This window comes from Acanthochromis polyacanthus, chromosome 5 (genome assembly GCF_021347895.1).
Source record: "Acanthochromis polyacanthus isolate Apoly-LR-REF ecotype Palm Island chromosome 5, KAUST_Apoly_ChrSc, whole genome shotgun sequence".
In the NCBI taxonomy this organism is placed as follows: Eukaryota; Metazoa; Chordata; class Actinopteri; family Pomacentridae; genus Acanthochromis; species Acanthochromis polyacanthus.
Window position 1 is genome coordinate 29,015,986 of NC_067117.1, and position 24,595 is coordinate 29,040,580.

The 24,595-nt window shown below is 38.2% G+C and overlaps 2 protein-coding genes across 3 annotated transcripts in view; both read right to left on the reverse strand.

The window, feature by feature from the left end:
• Positions 1–129: 129 nt before the first annotated feature.
• Positions 130–18,043, reverse strand: si:ch73-267c23.10 (serine incorporator 1). The gene is made up of 10 exons (XM_022210823.2): positions 17,742–18,043; positions 12,668–12,829; positions 9,480–9,673; positions 7,583–7,662; positions 7,350–7,487; positions 7,070–7,239; positions 5,772–5,862; positions 5,197–5,398; positions 2,605–2,832; positions 130–1,737 (listed from the first exon to the last, which is right to left on the reverse strand). Exons 1-10 carry the CDS (start codon positions 17,778–17,780, stop codon positions 1,602–1,604), a joined length of 1,440 nt encoding a protein of 479 aa, XP_022066515.1. The 5' UTR covers positions 17,781–18,043; the 3' UTR covers positions 130–1,601.
• A 4,534-nt stretch (positions 18,044–22,577) lies between these two features.
• klhdc8a (kelch domain containing 8A) overlaps positions 22,578–24,595 on the reverse strand; it is a 51,182-nt gene continuing 49,164 nt past the window's right edge. For both annotated transcript variants that reach the window (XM_022210833.2, XM_022210831.2), the window contains one exon: positions 22,578–23,760. In XM_022210833.2, the coding sequence (XP_022066525.1) occupies positions 23,707–23,760 (54 nt within the window). In that variant the 3' untranslated portion in view covers positions 22,578–23,706. The remainder of the gene's footprint in view (positions 23,761–24,595) is intronic.

Below are 24,595 nucleotides of genomic sequence, written 5' to 3' on the forward strand. Positions count from 1 at the left end.
TTTTTGACTTTGGCAGCTTTGTTAACATGATGTTCATGCCAAAAAAAGCATGCTGAAATGATCGAAAAGTGAAAAACTTTTTCCTCTAGTTCGTTCCGATGACACAGACAGAAACATCATGACGAAAGCTCAGCTGTAAATCTGCCTTTATTCAGTCTTATACAGCGTTTGTGCGACAGCTCAGTCACAACAGAGGTTCAGTATACACGAAGGTCTGCACAAAGACGCACCGCTTTGCTAAACAACCCACAAACAAATTGATAACCAAATATGATTTGAGGATTTTCACATTCAAATGTCTCATATTATTATTATAATATCATTTGTGTTTTGTCCTCTGCAGGTATCTCTGGCTCCCTTTTAGCCTCACCCTGACAGGTCGAGGCAGACGTCTGTCCTCGATGAGCCTGGTTCTGCTTTTCTTCATGCTAAAAGAGAGCTTTGTTGGGTTTCTCTTTTGTAGTAGAGAAACCCAACAAATGTGAGACACCCTGAGAACCTAATTGTATATTAGGAGCATTTTGTCTTTGTTCTTTGTGTGAAGTTTTGTTGTCAATAATGATATAATTACATTATAACACGGCACATTGAACCTCTGCTGTTCAACATAAATGAAAGCAAAAGTGAACATTTAAACAGAAACTGCAGAAGCTCTACTGGAAACTCATCACTTACTAACTGCAGTAAATCAGTTTGGCTTACAAGGCATTTGGTCCGTGTTTGCGTCACGTAAGAACGGGTTAAATAATCTTTTCCAACACACTGACTTGTTCAGTTAACACTTTACAACTTATTTTTGGATGAAAAAAGGTGACATTAATAACAAATACTGACTAACATGGAGTCGCCTGATTGTACTCAGTAAAGAATAAAAGCATCTTTATATTAGCTTCATCCATGTAATATTTTGCCTGTACATAATGTTCAGTGCAGTTCTGATACTGTATGGATCCCTTTTACCACCAAACAATATCATTTACAGACACCTTTACATTAAATATCTTCATCCATAAATATTTTGGTGGAAACTTAAGCTGACTTTAGGTCATATTGCAGTTCATTACACTTCTGTACTTTGATCACTCTTCACAGATATCAGACATTTCACACACATAAGGCATTGGAGCGCATAACAGAAAACTACATCATTATTCAGACTGAAATGCGGACGGCTGTAATGCTGACATTTCTAGACTATTCATGTTTCAAAGCAGTGCAATAATTAAATAATTGTATGTTTTCACTTGTTTTTTTCAGTGTGTAAAATCAATAATAAATGTAAGAATGACTTGATTTTCGGAACACGCTTGATTTGCAATTTTAAAAAATAGACAAGTGTGACTTTTGAGCTGCAGTAACAGAGACGTGTGAGTGTCCTCTGTGCTACTGACTGCCTGTAACTGAAGCAGCTCTTATGGCACCACCGAACCAGACCTAATCCTTTCATTTAATTTAATCAGGCATAATTACTTTCCAGCTAAAAGTATAAAATGCGAGTTCATCTTGACAGCAAGATATAGGCAATATGGTTGGAGTTTAAATATATATATATATAAATTAAAAAATGTAGAGGACTCAGCGGAGCGGCACGGTGTCGCTGATCAGCTGAAGTCTCGGTTGGTGAGGATCATCGGGGCCACCAGGGTCCAGACGTAAAGGGCCAAACACACCCAGCTGGAGGTGATCTTCACCCACACCGCCGGCCACTTGCTGGTGATGGTGTAGTCTGCTTCAGGGCTGGCAGGTGGTAAAAAACACAATACAAAGTTAACTAAAGTCATAATTTACTTTCTCTACTAATTTAGTGATGGATAAATTGAAGAATTCCCTGCGAAAATGGATATTAGTGTAGTCTGTTTTTGCATAATTATGTTTTATACACCATTTATTGTACTGATTAGTCTGGTGTGAAGGGAAAATTGATTTTGTCTGAAAGGGGCTTGAATCAGAATCAGAATCTTTAATGTCATTGAACATAAGGTACATTGAAATTAAGTGCATTCCCATTTAGTACAAAGAAGAAATTCTAAATGAACAAAACTACATCCATCCATCCATCCTCTATACACCGCTTTATCCTCACTAGGGTCACGGGGGGTGCTGGAGTCTATCCCAGCTGACTTGGGCGAAGGCAGGGGACACCCAGGACAGGTCGCCAGTCTGTCGCAGGGCTACATATACAGACGAACAATCACACATGCACAAAACTACATGCAAAGATAAAAATCAAGAGATTTCTAAAAATGGAGATGCATAAAAAATAAAGTGACTACTACTAAACAGATATAAACACACAAAAATGTACAATTAGCAGCGACAAAAAAAAAATCAGTAGGCAGTACAGTGTTCATTTAGTATTGCAACAGCACTGGGATATGTGCTGTTTTTAAGTCTGCTTTTGCTTTTATTGCCCTGTATCACCTCCCTAAAGGTAGCATAGATGGCACTGAATGGCATCCCTTTTACGGACCGATGAACCCAGCAATGTTCCATATCCCATGTCTAAAAGGGGCTTAAATGATATATGTGAAGCAATAGCCACAGACTGTCATTTAGTAGCTTCTTTTATTTTCTGTCAAGCAGCTGTAAATGTAGATCACTGACCTGTACCAGTTGGTGAGGGTCATCATGATGTAGAGAGATGCCAAGAAGAGCATGAAGTGGAAAAAAGAGTAGCTGTACTGGACCATGTCCCGTTCGTTGTCCTCAAATCGCCTCGGCCCCGTCGACTCCTCTGATAGGTCGGTGCTGCTGCCGCCCTCAGCCAGGATGGTCGAGTCTTTGGAGGCCATGGTCAGCTTGTTCACCTGGCTGGTGCTGGACGAACGAATGCTGTGGACAAGACAGAGAAAAGTGGATCCAATGTCCAAGAAGAAAAGACAGAAAGTACTGTGATTTTCCCTGGAGTGCTAAAAAGCAACATCATGAGACAAGAAAACAACTTATAGAACAGAAAGAGGAAGCTACATTTCCCACACTGACAGAAGACTCACTTCTGTTACCATCTACACTGCCAGTTTCATCATAGTGCTTGATGGTTTTTGCGACTGCACTTGGGGATACATTCAAACCCGATATATCGGGCCGATATTTGAGTTTTTTACTTGTATCGGCATCGGCCGATACGCCCGTGGGTTCACCGATTTATTTTTCCCTGGCATGAATTGTTTTAATGATGCCTAAATATTTATTTTATTTTATAGACATTATTTGAATAATTAAAAGCATCAAACACTTTTGTTCATTTGAATTATGTGTGTTAAAGTTGAACAAAGCTGAATCCTACTGTGTACAGTAGTTGTTGTCTTATTTATGCTTAAGTTAAAATATTTTTTTATTTTGTTTTATTTCATAGACAATTGTTTCTGGCCCTGGTCTTCTGTGTGATGTCTGCTGTGTTTCTTGTGTCCTTGTTGATTTTAGTTCAGTTTGTATGTTTTTATGCTTTTATTGCTATTTATACTATTGCATTGTGCTGCTGGAATGTCTTAATTTCCCCTTTGGGGATAATAAAGTTTATCTAATCTCATCTCATCTCATAATTAAAAGCACCAAACATTTTTTGTTCATTTGAAAGCACGTGTGGTAAAGTTAAACAAAGCTGTTGAATATTTTTTTTACTGTTCAATAAGTGTTTCTTATTTTAAACTTGAGACCTGTAATATTTGTTATTGTTGTGTCATTTTTTAAAATTTAAATTGAAAGAGCAAAAGCAGTATTGGCCCCAAATATCGGCTCAAGAAAATCGGCCATCAGCTAAGGGTGATGGAAAAAAAATCGGTATTGGCATCGGCCCTAAAAAAATCCATATTGGTCTATCCCTAGTTCACTGTGTATTTTGCTCGCTGTAGGAACATGTTAACAATGTACAAAAATTTCAAAAAGACGGAGACAGTTAAAGTGAATGACATTGATAATCTTGTTCAATACAACATTAAACTGGGAGACATCGGGTTCTGGTGTTCATGTGGAAGCAAACCCCCCAAGAAGACAGCTGCTCTTTGAAACACTGAAAAGTGCTCAGGAATGGCTTAAAAAACTTGACTTGAAGAGTCCAAGGTGTTGACCCTCCAAATTCTCCCAGATCCTCAACTTGATTGAGCATCCGTTGGATGCATCAGAACAGGGGTCGGCAACCTTTAACACTCAAAGAGCCATTTCGACCCGTTTCCCACAGAAAAGAAAACACCGGGAGCCGCAAAATCCTTTTGGCATTTAAAATGAAGACAACACTGCATATATCGCTTTTTTTTTCTTTTTTTTTTTACCTCTATGCCCTTGTTAATCAGTCGTGATTAATTAATTACAAAGCCTCTAATTAGATTCATTTTTCAAATTGTGTCCTACCACTAATATTTATCTTACTTGGTTAATGTCATTTTTGCTCCTGGACCTCATATGTTACGTAATGTTAGCTGGAAATCAATATTTTGCGAGTGTCTATTTAACTTGTAAAATCTATTTATCTTAAGCTAATAACTTTTCTCCGGTAAGTCGCTGCCCTATTTTCCAAGACGACACTCCTCTGACTCTCTGACCTGCTGCCGTGTTCTTGCGAGTAACGTGCATCACCCTATCACGAGTACTTTTGAATCAAAGACAAGACGTGTCTTTCTTGGAGTGGAGCTTTAATATACAGGCTTGCCATTCTTGAGTACAAAACGATGTGAAACTACAGGCGTTGCTTCTCCATCTCCTCTGCATCAACCTTGCGCTCTCATGCATAGTCATGTCCCAGCCAGAGGAAAACCCCAGCAGCACATCCGGTGGAGTGACGCGTCAAAATAAGAGCGGAAATTTCACAATAAAACGCTCTATATTAAAATGCATTGAAACGCGCCTGAAAGGCAGAGCAATTTATTTTCCAAAGTTACAGGGAGCCACAACAGAGGGCTGAAAGAGCCGCATGCGGCTCCGGAGCCGCGGGTTGCCGACCCCTGCATCAGAACAAGTGTGAGCCAACAAGGACTCACCTCACCACCCTGAAGGACCCAAAGGATCTGATGATTACACACTCTTAGAGAAGGTGGTTTTAACAGAATGACATGGATTTGGCTTACTTACACAATCAGAAAGTGTGTTAATGTTGTCAAGATGATTAACACCATAGACCTCATAGATGACAATAAGAATGTAAATGCTCCACTGGATTGTTTACAAGTAGAGGTCTAGATGTTTCATATTTTGTAATTGTACCTGGAGTAAAGGATGCATAGGACGAATATAACAAGCCCCACAATGCTCTGTGCGTCCCACCACTGCAGGTATGGAGACGTCAGGTTGAGTTCTTCTGTGCCAATGATCACCACGGCGGTCTGGTTCTCCACCTCCAGAGGAGCCAGCGTTGGCACCGCGATCTGCTGGAAGATGTTCAGCAGGCCGGGGTTGCATGCTCGGTCTGAGGGGAGGAGGAAAGTAAAAGAAAAAAAGAAGCAAACACACCATCAGAATACAAAGTGACCCAGATAGTATTTGAAGACGTGTTTTATGCTTTCACATGCAGTGTACATGGGAAAGAATGTGAGGAAGCACAGGTCAGGAGTCCATGAAATTAACCTACTTTAACCTTTTAACTATTACAAATCAGCGCCTCCTGCGTGGAGAAATCAATGAACTACAGGATATTGTGCTGCCTGAAGTGCAACATACACCGTGCATGTCCAACAGAACAGAACTAATCAAGGCAGTGATTCATCATTTTATGACACAAAAAGACAAAGTCTTGCAGACATGCATGAAAATGAGCGTATAGTCTTCAGGAATATTCTCACCAGGCTCATTAGTCATGGCAGACCAGGTCAGAAACATGGTGTACAGCGTGATGATGGAGGACTGAAGTAGACCTGAACGAGGCTGAGACTCCTGGAAACACACAAGCAAAAGACTCATAAATGTAAGAATTTAGAACATTTACTTACATGTTGAATTGTTTACATATATACATGTTATACGGAGAACAAAAACACTGGAGAATAATATTCAGACATTTCTGAAACTGTCTCCAACCCCAGGAGATGATCGGATGATGAAAATATCACTACTGTAACCACTAATGGCCAGTTATAGCCAACAGTGCCCAAATATTTCTATTTTGTTTAGGTGTTCTTTTCATAAATCTGGTACTCTACTTGATTGGAACATAAGTTGCAGCCATGGTAGCCTACTTCCAAACTTCAAGAACATTTCACACCAGATTCCTTTGTGCCAAAACCCATCAGGGGATGTGAAATTCAAACTGTCACTAAAATTTAAAAAAAAGCCAAAATGAAACAAGTTATCATGCAGAAACCATAAAAAGAGATAATTACTCATCTTTAACATGCTGCTCTGGCAGAAACTTCAACTTAAAAGTTGTGATATTTCATTAAAATAATTTTGTTCTATCATTTAAAAAGTTGCCAAAAATAAACAGTTTTCACTAGATTCTGTGCTTGTTGGTGCAATAAAGAAGGCTTTAGTGACTCATCTGTGATCTACAGCCGTGACAAAAAATTGAAGAATTTACACCATAGAGAGAGGAGACAAGTGTAGAAACAAATACAAAATGTAAAGTAATAAAGCATCTTTAGCATGCAGACCAGGGTCAGCATTTAGCAGTACTGGTGTCACCTGTGAGCACTTGGAAAAAAGGTTGTATTTGACTTACCATTGTCACACTAAATCCAAATTTTACACTGATCTGATAAAACTCTGCAGAAGGGAAGGTGCTTTTTCCCACAGAAAAAAATCATAAATTCCCTTTAAAATCCATGCTTAGTGGTCCTTAGTGGAGTTTACATTACAGGAGGAGCAGCCAGTTTGCTGAAAAACAGGTAATTTGGGCTGTAATTATTACTACGACATCCTGTACATGTGAAAGTGTTGATGCCTCTGGTTGACACTGTCACAGAGTATGAAATTTAACTCTCAATTAGAGAACATATGCACAGCATTACTACATGTATATTGCAATGTGGTCCCCATAAACCACACTGGATGTTAGGGATGTCCATAACTTTGTGCCATAATGTTGCTGCTGCTTCTCCCAGACTGCGTGTTTGAGACTGAAGCTCTGTCCTCTGTCCTGTACCTGGACTTTTGGCAGCACAGAGACGACCGAGGCCACGATGCAGGACAACATGTTGACGCTGATGAAGAACTTGTTGATGAAGCAGTCATCAGGTTTAGTGTAGAAGATGAAGAACAGAACCACAGCGATGAATGACAGGATGTAGTTCAGGATTGTGATGGCCAGCAAAGCTACAAAAAGGCAGAAAAGTTCATTTTAACACTGGTAGGACATGCAGTTAGATTTGCACTTGTAGATGTTGTGCACAGCGGGTAACTGGGCCACAGCGTGAGTCACTGACCTGCATACCAGCCTCTGGAGTTGCCCTTCTCCATCTTGTCCACCCAGGACTCGTTCCAGGAGTGGGCAAAGTCCACCAGTAACACCAGCTGGATCAGAATGAAACAGAACGCTCCACCAGAGCCTACGACAAACCACGCTGAGACAACACCAGAGCACAAGTCATTCAGAAACTCAGTGTATAACAGATACCATGATCTGAGTAGCTGATTATTAAAAATATATAGTTCTTACTGTAGGTGAAAGGCCTGTCTGGAATGTAAAAGGCACCGACTGTAATTGCCACCAAGGCAGCAAACTTGAAAAACCAAAACCTGAAAACAAATCGTTCACGTCATCAGAGTACTGCTTCAGTCAAACAATTAGAACATTTTTATACTTCCAGTTTCCCATCAGGAGCACATTTAATGAGCGACCGCCAACAATGTCCAAACGGACTGTAAGGTTTAGTCTGGATGTCTGTCACATTTGTGTTTTATTGAAGTTGCTCTGCAGAGGAAGCATGTAGAGACTGTACCGTTTATTATATGCGATGTTGATTGTATTCCAGGGAGATATGAACAGCGTCAATCTATAGTGTGAAATCTAATCTAATCTGACGGAAAAAAAGGACAAACGCTTTACTTCAAGGTCAGATTGTAGACCCAGATTGGAACTGACTGCAGCTTTCTAAAAAATGTGCATTTTATATAAAACCATTTTAAACACTTGTTTAGAATTGAGCTTACATTTATTAGAGAAACACACATTTTAAAATTAAAATCAGATAAACATCCTTAAGTGATCAAAACTATCCCAGATCAAACACACACAAAACATATCACACTGGATAACAGACGGAATCTCTACAATAGAGGTGCAACATTAGCCTGATCCTTAGAGACGGACTACAATCACCTTAACTGCAAATAAACCTTAGTGTCATCAGTTAAAGAAATAAATGTATTGGGACTAAAAGTAGTCAAAAAGAATTAAAAAAAGGATAAAATCACATTGCAATTGTTCATAGTCTGCTTAGGAGGAAAGTTGAATCTGTGAGGAAACTTCCCCCATGATGAGGTAAAGATTATTCTGTCAGAAAATACAGAATTAGTGGAGTCAACCTTTTGCTGACCGACATCAATAATTACAGTAATAAGGTTTGACTAATATTGTCTCTTGCAGTCTACATTCATCTCCAGAGACGACCTTCTTTTTGTGAGGAAGCACACCAAGTCGTTCCTTATTTTGTTTAAAACAAATTTATTCTAACTTCAGCTGTTCGTCCGACTGAATGAGACACTTTAGGTCATCAAGTAACATGATAGATGTTTGTTGTTACATTTTTTCCAAACTTCACGGCCTCAGTTATAGGTCATAAATGACGCAGAATCTCAAGATATGAGGCAGAGTTCAGAACAAAGGTCATCTGCTGAACAGCATGTTATATAACTGTGATCTGGTGTTACAGCGCACAGGGAAAGCCAAAGTTCTTTTAGTTTTATAGACGTCCGACTGGGTGAGTTTATAAATTCACACATGTAAAAGCCTCGTTAAATGCTTTCTGCTTTTTGAATCGGCACCGACCACAAGAGATGTGTACAACATAGTCAGCCAAACAATTTAACACTGATACTATCGCTATTAGAAATACTAGTTGGAAAAACTAATTCCTAATGTTATTATTAATATCCCACAATGCAGGAGGAAACTGACCAACTAATGAGCAGTAAAAGTCAGCGTCACCTTCTACAGTCGCAACATTAAAGTATGGAATGCATTAATAGTTAGAATAAAATAATTCTGACATTTAGTACTTTTATTTTTGGTACTTTAATTGTTTTATTCATGCCACTGCACTGATTGGTACTTGCAGAGTTTGTACTTGTAACAGAGCATGATTTGTTATTACAGAATGTGATTAACAGTTTCAAAATGCAATATTTTTGTCAGACAACATTTTTTTATACATTTATCAATAATTCCTGAGTCTTTTCTTACTGTTAGACTTGCCACCGTTGCCAAATTTACATTCCTATTTAACTGACAGTGAAATAAGTTGGGAGAAAAGTGCCCATCGGCCCCATTTTGTAAATATGCAGACCTGACCTGAGCAGCTGGCAGCTCTGTGTTGTGGCGCTGCAGTTCTTACCCGTTGTGGATGGCAGCTCGAGGGTCTCTGCTGTTCTTGATGTTGATCATGAGAACGGCAAACAACAGGAACCACATGCACATGCCGAAGCAGATGCGATAAACTGCTTTGTAGCCCACAAACATCTCACAGTTGACGTCTGCCTGCAGGCCGGGGATAGAAGAGCCGGCACCGTCCTCACAGAAGCCTGGGATCTAAAACAACCACATTTTAACAGTAAAAAAAAGGGCCGAGATGATCAGGAACGGAACTTTATACGAGCTAACAAACCTAATTTAGGTCAAATCAGGGAAAGTCCAACGGAAGAAAATGTATTTAAGGAGTTCGCAGAGCTACAGATGCCCAAGAAATGATGCCATGATGGTTGTATAAATATGATGCACAACAGCACAAAGCTCAATCTAAATATTGACGTAAAATCTAGTTCTAATTTTATTTTCATTTATTAAAATTATTTTATTGTGAAATTGCTTTTAAATTAATTTAATTTATTGCATTGTCCTCCTATTTACTCATCTATGCATGTATTTATTTAATTTATTTACTATTACTATTCTCATTTTTAACCTTGTGTTTATGGTTTTATTTACCATTTTTCTTTAATTACACTCTTTCTTTCTCTTACTTAGATGTGGTATTTTGATATTCTATCTGCTGTTGTTGTGCCAATGTAGTCTGAGAATCATTTACCACGTTTAGTTGTCTTCCTGAGCATCCTTCTTTTTTTCCTGTCTGTAAAATATTTTGTAAACTCTTTCTAGAAAAGGGCTTTATAAATAAAATTATGATTATTTATAATTATAAAATAGCTGTAACCTTGACACATGAAACATGAATAATTTATTCCATCAACTGAAACACAACTAGGTTGTGACGACTACCAAAAACCCAAGAGATAAGTAAAAACAGAAAATCACTTTTACATGCAGCGGTTTTCAAACATCCACTAAAAAATTCTGCATAATAATATTTAGAATAATATTGTTTAACATTGTACATATTTTTTTCCCCTAAGAGTAAAATAGTTTAAATGATTATTTTTTTCTCTTTTTCATTAACTTCTGACATTAATAGATCAAACAATGTCCTGTTTAATCCAGAAAAGAAGGTAGAATAGAACAATAAAAACAAAACAAAAAATCAGTTGGAGCTTCGTTTTTCTAAACAGTTACACACGTGGACAAAATTGTTGGTACCCCTCAGTTAAAGAAGGAAAAACCCACAATTCTCACTGAAATCACTTGAAACTCACAAAAGTAACAATAAATTAAAATTTATTGAAAATTAAATAATCAAAATCAGCCATTACTTTTGAATTGTTGATTAACATAATTATTTAAAAAAAACAAACTAATGAAACAGGCCTGGACAAAAATGATGGTACCTCTATAAAAGATTGAAAACTATTTGACCAGAGTGACATGATTAACTCAGGTGTGTCATTTAATTGACATCACAGGTGTTTCCAAACTCATAATCAGTCAGTCTGCCTATTTAAAGGGAGACAAGTAGTCACCCTGCTGTTTGGTGAAAAGGTGTGTACCACACTGAACATGGACAACAGAAAGCGAAGGAGAGAATTGTCCCAGGACATCCGAAAAAAAATTATAGACAAACATCTTAAAGGTAAAGGCTATAAGACCATCTCTAAACAGCTTGAAGTTCCTGTGACAACAGTGGCTCATATTATTCAGAAGTTCAAGACCCACGGGACAGTAGCCAACCTCCCTGGACGTGGCCGCAAGAGGAAAATTGATGACAAATTGAAGAGACGGATCGTTCGAATTGTATCCAAAGAGCCCAGAGCAACCTCCAAAGAAATTAAAGGTGAACTCCAAGGCCAAGGTACATCAGTGTCAGATCGCACCATTCGTCATTGTTTGAGCCAAAGTGGACTTCATGGGAGACGACCAAGGAGGACACCACTGCTGAAAAAAACTCATAAAAAAGCCAGACTGGAATTTGCAAAAATGCATGTTGACAAGCCACAAAGCTTCTGGGAGAATGTCCTTTGGACAGATGAGACCAAACTGGAGCTTTTTGGTAAGGCACATCAACTCTATGTTCATAGACTCAAAAACCAAGCATACGAAGAAAAGAACACTGTCCCTACGGTGAAACATGGAGGAGGCTCAGTAATGTTTTGGGGCTGCTTTGCTGCATCTGGCACAGGGTGTCTTGAAAGTGTGCAAGGTACGATGAAATCTGAAGACTATCAAGGCATTCTGGAGAGAGTGTCAGAAAGCTTGGTCTCAGTCGCAGGTCATGGGTCTTCCAACAGGACAACGATCCAAAACACACAGCCAAAAACACCCAAGAATGGCTGAGAGAAAAGCGTTGGACTATTCTAAAGTGGCCTTCTATGAGCCCAGATCTGAATCCCATTGAACATATGTGGAAGGAGCTGAAACATGCCATTTGGAGAAGACACCCATCAAACCTGAGACAACTGGAGCTGTTTGCTCATGAGGAGTGGGCCAAAATACCTGTTGACAGCTGCAGAACGCTCATTGACAAATACAGAAATCGTTTAATTGCAGTGATTGCCTCAAAAGGTTGTGCAACAAAATATTAAGTTATGGGTACCATCATTTTTGTCCAGCCCTATTTCATTAGTTTGTTTTTTTAAATAATTATGTTAATCAACAATTCAAAAGTAATGGCTGTTTTTGATTATTTAATTTTCAATAAATTTTTATTTATTGTTACTTTTGTGAGTTTCAAGTGATTTCAGTGAGAATTGTGGGTTTTTCCTTCTTTAACTGAGGGGTACCAACAATTTTGTCCACGTGTGTAAATAATACTCAGTTATTAATCTATAATTTTCTGTTCATTATTCAGTAAAATAGCTTGTAAGACCTCCACTATGAAGGAATGTATTTTTACTGTTGAAGAAAAAAAAAAAAACTGAAATGGATTTCAGGTGATTTTACTGAAAGCTAATCTTGAGCCAGCATTACTGCTTTGTATTTACAGATCTACTCTCCGTATGATATAACAGATAACATTCATGTCACCGACTGTTCCAGAGCACCTGATGACCTGTTTAGATATGTGCTGGATGATATCAGTCTACAGATATACGTAATGTAATGTACAGTAGAACTAAGGAGGTAACTCCAGCAGAGTCGCATAGAAACCTATTATTTTTCCTTAACAAATGTGTTCTGGTGCGTTTCCTCTCGTACCCTTTTGAGCTGCTGGTCTACACCGGGCGACAGCATGATGCAGGCGACGATGGTTCCCAGCAGGAGGATGAAGGCGTAGATGATCCTGGTCACTGTGGAGTTCCTGCTGCTCGGACAGCAGCTGCACATCAGACAGGTGGCGCTGCTGCACAGGCAGGGTATCTGGGGGGAAACAAACACAGGAAGCTTTAGAGACTTGGTGGTGAACACTGTCGCCTCGCAGCTACAAGATCCCAGGTTCGTGTCCCGGCCTGGGATCTTTCTGTATGGAGTTTGCATGTTCTCCCTGTGCATACGTGGGTTTTCTCCGGGCACTCTGGCTTCCTCCCACAGTCCAAAACCATGCTGAGGTTAATTGGTTACTCTAAATTGTCCATAGGTGTGAATGCGACTGTGATTGTTTGTCTCTATGTGTAGTCCTGTGATAGACTGGTGTCCTGTCAGCTCTGATAGACTCCAGGTCCCCGCAACCCTAATGAGGATTAAGCAGTTAATAGATAATGGATGGATGGATGGATGGATGGATGCTTTAGAAAAGAGGAAAAACTTTCGAACAGATCAGTGCAGGAACAATGAATGCTGATGCTTCGATGCAGATGTAACGTAAAAAACACTATTAAGTGGCGGCTCGTTATTGTGGAAATTGGACATGCCGCACCAAAAACATTCAAGGTGCAACAGTATTTATCTTTGTAATTTATTAAAGAATAAAAGGAGTAACAATGAATAATAAAGAAGAGAAATGCAGAGTGTATATTTCAGCTGGAAAGGCAGAGCTCAGACACCAGGCTCGTGTTCAGAGGTCTGACCCTGACAAAAACTTAAACACAAACTTCTAACAGTATCTGTCCTTCACACAGCACAGCACAGCTTTTCTCGTGTAGGAGTTCTCACGGTATCGGTGTTATTAGACCTTGACGCTGGTCACAACATAATCACACATAACAAAAAAAGAGAATTCCTCCAAGTACAAATTATAGTTTACTACAACACTCATAAGGCAGACTAAGCCATATGTTACATTATATATTGCTTATAACCTTTACAGAGCATAGTATTATCCATAAAAACATTTACAGACATTTATAGATGTTTAAAAAATGAGTTTCATGAATATTAATGAATATTTGTCAGTGGAGAGATGTCTCCTGTTGCACTACAGTAACTTCTTAAAGAGCGACACCGTCCAAACTAAAATCAGTCAGCACAGTAATCACTTACTACGGTCTGCTGAAGCACGTCTGATTCTGGTAAGTATTTTAGAGCACCTGCCAGCTTTTGGAAGTCATGGAACCTCTTTTTGTTTGTTTTTTTTAGCTATAGCAGCTTAAGGCCAACGTTTTTCAGGAGAATATGAGATGTTATGGCTGGACGTGTTTGAAATTTGTTCTGAAATCTACTTGTGCACTAAAAGGGCTACAGAGTCCATGTACTGAGGCATTCAGAGCACAAATCATCTGATGCCAAACACATCAAACATCTGACATTTCTCATCCTGTCAGCAGTAAAAAGAACTTCGACTAAATTTTTCAACTATTTCAAACATTCACAAACAGTTTACTCCACAGCTTTCAACGCTTCCACTCTACTTAACACTTAAACTGACAATGACTTAAAGCTCATAACTTCAACAAGCTCAAACATTTTTCCATACAGTGTAGACAAAATTTTCAACTATTTTCAGCACTTTCCTTTCAGATGATACTTCAGTCAGCTTTTACACTTGAACTGGAGCTTCAGTTTCTTTTAGCTAGTCCATTTTAACTGAGAACTTAACACTGAGTATTTAAAATTCAGCCGTAGCTTCAACAAGTTCAACTATTCCAACTATTTCAAAGGGCAAAATTTCAACAGAGACAGCACACATTTTCTACATTGTAAAGTATTCTGTGCTTTGAGAGAATACAAGCAGCAGTGAGACAGAAACATCAGGTCACAAAGAAGGTTCCTGTGTCATTCTTTGGATTTGGTAAAGACGAGGAAAATAGATTTTCGCTGCTTGTAAATCGGATTGGACGCATGTGACATTTGAAAAATCGCTATTCGCCATGCTAGATGTAGTACTGTGAAAGGAAGGGAGAAACTGTTGTTTTCATTCATTTTCTCAAAGTTTAATCAAATCAAACCAAAATATACTTTACTAATCCCGAAGGAAATGATTAAGGAGTGCATTACACTACAATAAAATAAGGCAAAGCGAGGCACAAAAGGCTAGAAGATGTAGAAACAATATAAAATAGGTTTTTCACTATTGTAGGCCTTAGTTTTATTTATTTATTTCTACCTCTAATTGCTATATTTCAGTGTTTTGCAGTGCACTATAGCTGGTAGACCTACATTTTTAGCTACAGCTGCCCTGGGGCAGACTGACTGGCGGCCAATCCACTCCTACAACCCCTCTGACCACCACCAACATTACACAGCGTACACATTCATACACCAGTGTAAGTGGCAGCACTGGAGGTAAGGTGGGTAAAGTGTTTTGCACTGGACGAACGGCTCTGCCACCTGAGCCACAGCCGCCCCTAATCTAAATACTTCTCTGCATGTTACATTGCACACATACAGACAAGATGTTTGTGTGGATTTTGTTTTTATGTACTTTTGATTTACTATTGAGGAAACAAAAGGAATAAAGTTTTAACAGAAGTGGTAGACAAAGCGTGTCTAAATAAATGTTATTTCGTTCTTACAATGATCATATTGTTCATATGGTTTTACTTTAGCTCTGAGTCAAAAATGATTAAAATCCATCAATAATTACAGAAGGTTATTTTAGAATATCCATTTTAAAATGCAGTGGAGTGGAATAGGTAAGAAAGCACAAAAAGAGGCACTAAAGTGTGTAAAATATAGTGGGGTCATAAATGACCCCAGTCGGTTATTTTAGTCGCTAAAATAGCTTGGTCGCTTCAGGGTTAAAAATCAGCTGTTTCCAGCTAGAACAGTCATTTACCACATTAACAATGTCTAGACTGTATTTCTGATTAGTTTAATGTTATCCTCGTGGAAAAAAATGCTTCACTTTCAAAAATAAGAACATTTTTAAGTGACCTCAAACCTTTGAACAATAGTGTATACCTAAATGTAAACTGAGGAAAATGGTCTGATCATGCAGTAAATAAATCCCAAAATCCATAGAATTCATACTGGGTTTTATGAAAGACGTTGTGAACAGAAACTTGAAGTTGCTTCCAAACTTTTGGCCTGTAGTGTATTTATATGTAAATTCATCACAGCTTGTGCATAGTCTTTATTAGATCTTTATTTTCAATCTTATTTTACTTTCATAATTCCTTCCCTGCTTCTTTTATGCCTCACTGGTATCCATTTGCAGTAACACGTACATTTTCCTTCATGAGGGATCAATAAAGTTTATTTTGTCCTTGTGCTACGTACACATCTTTAGCTAATCTCCTGCATATATGCTGACCTACCTATGTGCATGTAACATCTACACTGCTTTAGAAGTGTTTCTCTCTCTGTTTGCCCACAACCGAATGGAGTCAAGAGATAAGAAGGCCGGAAGACCGTCAACAAGTTAATACCCTTCCCAGCCAGACAAGGTCGGCTTAGTCAGACGAGGCCATGGAAAAGTGTGCCAGCTATGTGACCGTCCAGGCTCCGCTTCAACCCGACCTGAACCGTAAAGGAAATGCCCGGAGATGACGCTGTTGGTGTAAATATTTACAAAAATATGGTTTAAACTTTGCTTAAGAAGCTCTGACAGTCCTTTACTGGACACCAGAGGGTCAAATACTTAATAGTTATGTAATAAGTGAATTAATCTATAAAGTAGAAATCTAAAATAAGGGCTTTGGAAATGGGTGGTTTCCTTGTAATCTAAATTGAAATCACCAGAATTTCAACATATCTGATTATCAGACAACTTGCGTGTCTTTTTTTTTTTTTTTTTAACCATAGAAGAGAGAGATTTAGAAAGATACTGTAATGATGTCTGTTTTGTTGTTTTCTTGCCTCTCACTTGTAAGGCATCTGCGTCCATTGAAGTGGTATTACTCCTGTTTCTGGTCTCACAACAAAGGACAGTTAATCCAATTAATCACGTGTAGGCAGATGATGACTGAGTGTGTTAGAATTAACCCTTTGTGTCTGCTATGTCCAGATAGTCACCAAGAATGACCTTGGTTTTTTTTGTTGAAAATAAAAATATTTGGTTGACATTAGATAAGATGTGATATGAAGCTGTCTCTGTGTAAAATGCTATCAACTGTTAGGTTTTCTACTGAATACGGTCAAATATGACTAAAATTAGAATGTTAATTATATTTTTATCAGTGCCGAATTAAATAACAAATCCAAATAGATCATAACAAGTTGAATTTATGGAAATGTTTTGCCCACATGTATGAAAAATTTAAATCAAATCTTAAAACTGAAGGTTTTCCAACCGATTTCGGCGTCCACGTCTCCTCTCCAAACCACGAGCGAAAAAAGGTTAAACTGCTGCAATTTAACGCAAAAATAAAAGCTGCTTTGTTAAACAAGAAATGAATAAACTGGAGCCAAGATTTCATATGAAGCTATGCGAAATCTGTCTGTGTAAAATGTTATTAGCTGTTAGGATTCTTTCACGACTGGAAGTTTTCCATTGAATATGTCAAGTATAAATAAAAAATACACCGTTAATTATATCTTTTTTCAGCGCCAAATTAAGTGAAAACCCCTAAGAGGCTATAAAAAGTATAATTTATGCTGTGTGTTTTTGCACAAAAGCCTAAAAAAGCGAAAAGAAAAACTTGAGACCGAGGGTTTTCCAACCCAGTCTGGTCTGAACTGCTCCTCTCCAAAACATAAGCTTCCAGGCAAAACTAGAGCACAAAGAAACGATTCATTTGCTGTAATTTAACGCAAAATAAAAGCTGCTTTGTCAAACCCGATGTTAATAAACTGGAGCTGAAGCACATGATGTTGTTTGGAGGATTGGGGGCTTAAAACAGCGGATATTTCAGTGGAGTTCGGCATTCATGTTGTCACCATTCAGGATAGCAGGATTCTACCTGTTGCCTATTTATTTAACATTTTAAAAATTAGTTTAAAGGTCAGCGCTTACCCAGCTTGCGACGGAAAACGCTCCCAGAACAGCTCCCATAACTGCCCGGTGTCGGCACAGGAGGAAACAGTCGGTAAATCCGTGCCCTTCGTCCCGTTACTTCTCCTCTGACCCTCCAGGGTGATTCTCAAACACCGAACAAATAAAAAAACAAAAACAAATTATTTGTCCTGCGAGAGGGCTGAGAATGACAAGAAACACTTTAAAACTACTGAACAGAGAGTGTGCTGCGCGTTTGTTTGGCTCCTGAAGTCCAGGCAGGTGGATTTGTATTTTTTTCCGCTCGCTGCGTCAGACTTCTAAGCGACGTGATGACGTAAAGACGGTGTGACAGCAGACCCGGAAGTCACACTTTTTTTTTTAATTTAACAAAAACACGACAAACTCAAACACATAAGTACATCAAGAATTGAAAACAATCACACCTCCTATTACATTGAAATTGCATAGAGGAAAAAGAAAAGAAAATAATAATACCAAATTATAATGAATGAGGGATAAGTAATTCAATGAATAAAAAGAATACATAAATAAATAATGACTAAGGAAGGGAGATTATGTTAACCAATACAAGGGGTAAATTAACAGTTGTGTTCAAATTATACAATTTGACTTCAGGACCGCACCATACATGTGGGACCTATGGGTTTAGCATCACCTGCTGAGTTAAATGAGGAGCACAGACCTCATTTCTGGCCAAGATGGAGAGCAGTTATAAAGTATTGAATGTAAATCATGTTTTATTTGTTTTAAGTTGAAATAAACAGCTCCTCCTGTGTGTTTCTAAATGGGAGAAGGGGTGACAAGTAAGCAAGGTGAGTAGGTAGGTGCTGAGAAAAGCTCTGGTGTGTGGTTACAATTTTTCATGGATGTCTTAAGTGTGTCTGAGTGTCCAAAAGACAATAATTTTGAGATTTGTTGTTTCAAGTTTGATATTATTTTCTGTTGTCATTTCATAAATATTTGAATTTATTTGGTCTAATGACAGAAAACTAGCTTGAAATACTCATTTTTTAGAATCTGTCTAGTTAGAGACACCGTTTGTGAAACTTGGGAGTATATTTGAAATGTTTATATGTCCTTTATTTTTATAGTTTTCACAGTGTCAACTGACTGAGGAGAAAAATAAATGTTAAAAGACATCTGTATGATGCATGGCCTTCATTATATCAAACCAGAGTAGTTACAATACTAAGTCTGGTTTCTTTATGTGCGTGAGATAAGATGAAATAAACTTTATTGATCCCTCACCGGAAATTTACATGTTCCAGCAGCTGGATACAGATGAGGCATGAAAGAAGCAGGGAAAGAACTATAAGAGTAAAACAAGGATGAAAAATAAAGATATCATAAAGTCCTCATAGAGACAATGTACTAGGCATGATGAATGTACATGAATATGTATAAATATGACAAAATGGATTTACATATGGATCAGTACGGCTATGACATGGCAAGTCTACCTATAGATTTGTTCTCATATGACATGAATGTACACATGTACAGTTGTGGCTTGGAGGATAATGTACCCATAATTCTGTTATTGCAGTCTAAAACATTATTCTGGGAAAGACCAGTGTTAAAACATCACCTTAGTACACACGAAGAGCTGTAAGAGAACAGTGGTGGAACTTGTTGATTGACCTGGAAGAGCTGTAGAGAGAACGCCCAGTTTTGTTGTTGGGTTGTATGGGAGCAAACATGGAAGAGGTGTAGAGTGAAAAGCAGTTAAAAGATGCTGTGACACCAGAGGAGCTATAAGGAAAAGAAAAATGATGTCAACATTGCAGGTATACAAGAATACGTATTTTTAGGTTCATTGTGGTTTTAAATGATTAAAAATGGTCTTTATTCTGCATTAGAAATGTTTAATGATTCATTTATTGATTCATTTTGTTTCTTTCGTTGTGTATTCAGTTTACAGTTGCTTCTCAGTGCATTAGACACTATTTTCTGCTGTCTTTTTGGTTTTCTCTGAATTGTATTTTGTTTTAGTAATTTTTCTGTTTTTTTAGTTGCTATGGGTAATAAATACTCATCCATCCATCCTCCATACACCGCTTTATCCTCACTAGGGTCGCAGGGTGTGTGTGTGTGTGTGTGTGTGTGTGTGTGTGTGTGTGTGTAATAAATAGCTTTTTTTAAAAACTTTTTTGTTGTTTCTATCTAGAACTTACTTTATTGTGGTATTATTTGACATGCAGTGTCAGTTTAGCAGGCAGTGAACTGTCATTTGTACACCTCTGGTTTTATCCGGCTCTCATGTGCAATATGCTATTAATGGAATATATTATGAGACTCTTTTTTGATGAATAGGATTTCATAAGTGCATTTTGGACAACAAATGTCTGCATTTTTACCGATATATTCCCATTTCTTTGAGTTAGATTGGGTAATTTTTTTTTCGTATTTGACCTATAGAGCAAATGGATTGTAGACTGTATTATGGAGCACTGCAGGTCAATGGTATAAACGTTGGCAACTAAAATGCTTTTGGGGTGTTGATAGGGTGTCAGAGTGCGGTGTGTATGTGTGTACTGAGAAATGTGTGAGTGTGTTCGCGTACAGTCAGAGATATACAAACGCACAATCATATACACACATACTCAGGCCTACACACTCAATAGAATATAAAATGTCCTTAGAGGTGCAGCACATCTGCGCATAAAGGTTAACAGTAGGTTTTTGAGCTTTGTTCTGCGAACAAACAAACAAAACTGTATTTATATAGAACTTTTTATACAAGAAATTGCAATACAAAGTGCTTTACAGATTAAAAACGATTAAAAACGATGCCTCACCTTCTACCCGTTCCACCCCCCACCCCCACGAACCCACACCGTACAAAGAAGACACAAAGGAACGCTCATATCTAGCCACCAACCACGCCCACCCCCAACCCACCCTGCAAACATGCAGAGAAGTGATTGTCATTAAAATAGTTAACATGGGGCTGGGTACAGATGAACCAGGTGAGGAAAAACCACCTGAGTGAAGTGGCAAATGCAGTCCTCATGGTTTATTAGTGTTCATGCAGCAGTTCACCCACAGAGCCTGGTGACAAACTGAGACTTATCAGCGCTTTCCATATGCATACTATTAGCTTGTTAAACACCAAGAGGCTGGGCTGGGAGCAAAGATTAAATGACACTATGATGGTTGGTGAAACTTTATGGTTTTTGTTTGCATGGCATCTATTGGAACAGCAGTCTTTCATTGTCTGTTTTAGCTTTAAGCTTCTTAAAAGCTGTAATCTCTGTTGCATTTTTCATTGCATTTATCCTGTTATTCAGGCCGCAGACAGCGCAGCAGTGTGGCAGCAACAGCATGCTAGTAATGTGCCAGAAGGAGGTGAACTGATTATTCCCCAATGGTTTAATATATTGTCTTTACTTCTTACAAATAAATGGAGATTATATTCACTGTCGAGAAGAACACTCGGCATGGCAACAGATAATCACATTTATATTATGCAGTTCTGTCCTGACTTAATGAGCTCTTCCACACAGAAAAGGGATTTTGCTAAGCAATGCTAATATTTGGTTAAACGTCCTTTGGCCATTTTCACCTCAGCTATGCGATTTTGGTAGCCGTCCTCAAGCTTCCAGTTGTATCTAAATTTGTTGACTTTCTGACACAGACTTTTTTCTACAGCACAGTCCACAGGTTCTTGGTGGGGTTCAATCAAAAGTTTGGTGAGACCAGTCTAAAGCCTTAATTCTAGCCTGATTTAACCATTTCTTCGCATCTTTTGATATGTGTTTGATCATCGTCTTGGTAAAACATCCAACACTCTGGTTGATGATTTTAGATTTTCCTGATTTAGGTAATCCTCTTTCTTTCTTATTCCATTTACTTTATGAAAAACAGAAGTTCCACTGCCACCAAAACAGGCCCAGAGCATAATACTACCACCACCATGCTTGATGGTAGGCATAGTGCTCTTGGGGTTAATGGCCTCTGCTTGTCTCTTCAAACACATTTCTGGTCTTTGTGGTAACTTCTGTTTCATCTGACCTGCAAAATTTCCTCCAGCAGCAAACTTACATCAAGCTTTAATCTGGCACTTCTAAAGGAAGAGCTTCCTTCTTGCATGGCAGCCTCTCAGCCCATTGTGAAGTAAAATACACCTCCAGCCGTGCTCCAGAAGCTTCTAATTCACTACAGATCTGCTCTTTCGTGATTCTTGGTTGACTCTTGACCATCCTGACCAACTGTCTCTCAGCAACAAGTGTACTATGCACATTATACTTACACTTGTTTGAACAGATGATTTTGGAATCTGTGGCCTACAAGTGACTTTCCTGACTTGTTGAAGTCAATGATTTGCTTTTACTGATCGTTGCTGAGCTCCTCAGACTTTCCCACTGTAGTGTTTGTGGCTGAGTCTAATGAGTGGATATAATGGGAGGTATTTAGTAGTCAACCATAATCACTCAGGGAAGTTAAGAGAGCATGGCACTGAGACAACGTAACTAACACAGCCTTCTACATCACCAAAATTAATCATTCAAGTTGCTGTATGTATATTTTCGATTCAGCAGATTTTGTCATTTCCAGAAGACCTATAATAAATACGTTAAATGAATGGTGCTTTTCTTGTGACAAAGACACATGGGTGTTAATGATTCCATCACAGAAAATTCAAAGTAATAGAGGTCACCGGAAACTCAAGACTGCCATGATGTACATAGTCTTTATAAGTGTATGTAAACTTATGTTCATGACTGTAACTTTACTCTGGAGAACCTGAGTCGATGCAACAAGTCAAGGAGTGCCTCACAGGATCATGTGTGAACTGATGTGTGTCATCACTGCCATCTCCTGGAAAACAAGTGCAACACAAACAAGAGGTTCAATTTATTTCACTGAATAAGACCACTCATGTCCTCAGTATTACATGGCATGGTTTCCCTGTAGGACAGAACAAGAGCTTATCATGATCATATTGTAGGATTAAATGAAATTTTACAGAAGATGATTTAAAAATCAGAAGTAAATGATCTGTTACATAACAGCCCGAGCCAAAGGGTTTGTTGTTGGCTACAAGAACAGCAAACAGAACACCAGTCACAAAAACCGATCTGTACCATCACAACCTGAGTGAAATATTAAGGGATGGCTATTACTGCACAGCACATGTTGCACAAAATGAAACCAGAAACTGTATTGCTGTTGAAATAAAACGTGTAAAAATCAGCCTCTAAGTCAAACTGGATCCATCCCTTTGCCTACAACAGCAATCTAGTAATTACGTAAACATCACACATACTGTTATTTAATACACTATTTCCTTTCATTTACGCAATGTATTACATCATATCCGACATTACAGCATTTAAAGTGTAATTACTACAACACATTACACTAGAAATTATTAGCGGTAAAACCCCCATGCAGTGTTAATTGCTTTAGTGCAAATTTTGTTACAGTACAGTTTATTAATCAAACAAAATAATATAACAATATTGCAGTCATGTCATTGAACTAGTGAAAAAAATCTTAATTAGAAGTGTGCAATTCACTCTGTGTACAACTGCTTAGTTGTTAACGAGTTCCACAAAAACATAAAGACAAAAGTAAACATGAAATGCATATATGCAGTAAAATTGGTCTTCTGTGTATTTTCTGTCTACAATATTAGACATAATAGCTACAAAATAGTTCCTTCTTAAAGTATGCACTACAAAGTACAATGCAGAAGTGTCACATAAGTCTCAAGGTAAGTAAAGAAAGAGCCAGCCCCTCCATTGTGCATAATGTATGAGTGCTAGCATGTGGGTCTCACTGTCAGCTAAGCCCAGCAGGGGGCAGTGTTATCTTTTACATGAGACATTCAGACTCTCACCCATCTGTTTCACCGCTTCCTAAACATTGCACTTCAATCTGATTCAGGAGTATCGTTCAGAAAGCAGGAAGTGGAATCACTGTTTAGCCACATTCTTCTGGTGTCAGTCTCTACAGGCTACAGATATTCTTCTTCTTTGATATAAAGTATCTCGTGGGCCGAGCTGGGAACCTGAAAGAGACAGAAATAGAGAAGAATGGCAGTCAAAAACCGGAAATATTCCCCTACAGACAATAGATTTAATGCCTTAAATAAATGAAACCACACACATAGTCCCTGTTTACATAGGTATTATATTTTAAGTCTCGCAGGTAATCACCATAGCGACAGTACTTTACCATGCAAAACTAATCTCAGCAAGGCATTCACTAAAAATAAAGAATTCACACTTTTCCCCTGTTCATAGTGGCCTTAATATAAGAAAGGTAATGTTATCTGAGGTTTCCTGATTTCAAAAATGTTCAATTCCATCTATTATGTCAGTGTCCAAAGAGAGGTTCAATACAGATTGTAAGGAGTCGACCTACAAAACTGGAGGTTCGTATCCTTCTTACTTCATAAACATTAATTTAAAACATACATAATCAAACTAAAATTATCCATCAAGCAACATGTATAATCAGTTTTAATCTAGGTTGTAAAAAAACAGTAAATCCTGAGTCGCAGAAGTGCTGTGGTTTGTGTTTCTAGACAACATCTTGATAAACAGGAAGGAGGTTTAAAAGCAGATTCAGTGAGTGAATGTCAGCCCCAACAACAAAGAGATATAATGGAGATAACATCATAGTGCATAAAAAAAGGTAAAACAGCCAGTATTGGATTGAATTTGTCTCAGTATCAGCATATGGAACCTCCAGTTTTGCTGCAGCTAGAGGTCTGAGAAGAATCAGTAAGCGAGACCATTAGTCTTTATTGACTCTCTGCAAAATCACAATCATTAATGACCATGCACCATCTAATCTGCAAGACATTAGTGGACCATGTTATCCCAACAGAGCACTTTGTG

Bases quoted from the DNA above. Each gene is read 5' to 3' on its own strand.
- si:ch73-267c23.10 (XM_022210823.2), bottom strand. From the start codon at position 17,780: ATGGGAGCTGTTCTGGGAGCGTTTTCCGTCGCAAGCTGG. The intron at 5,863-7,069 runs GTACAGGACAGA...GTGTGTTTCCAG, and splicing joins CTGTGCTGCCAAAAGTCCAG to GAGTCTCAGCCTCGTTCAGG. The intron at 5,399-5,771 runs GTGAGAATATTC...TCCTCCCCTCAG, and splicing joins TGCCATGACTAATGAGCCTG to ACCGAGCATGCAACCCCGGC.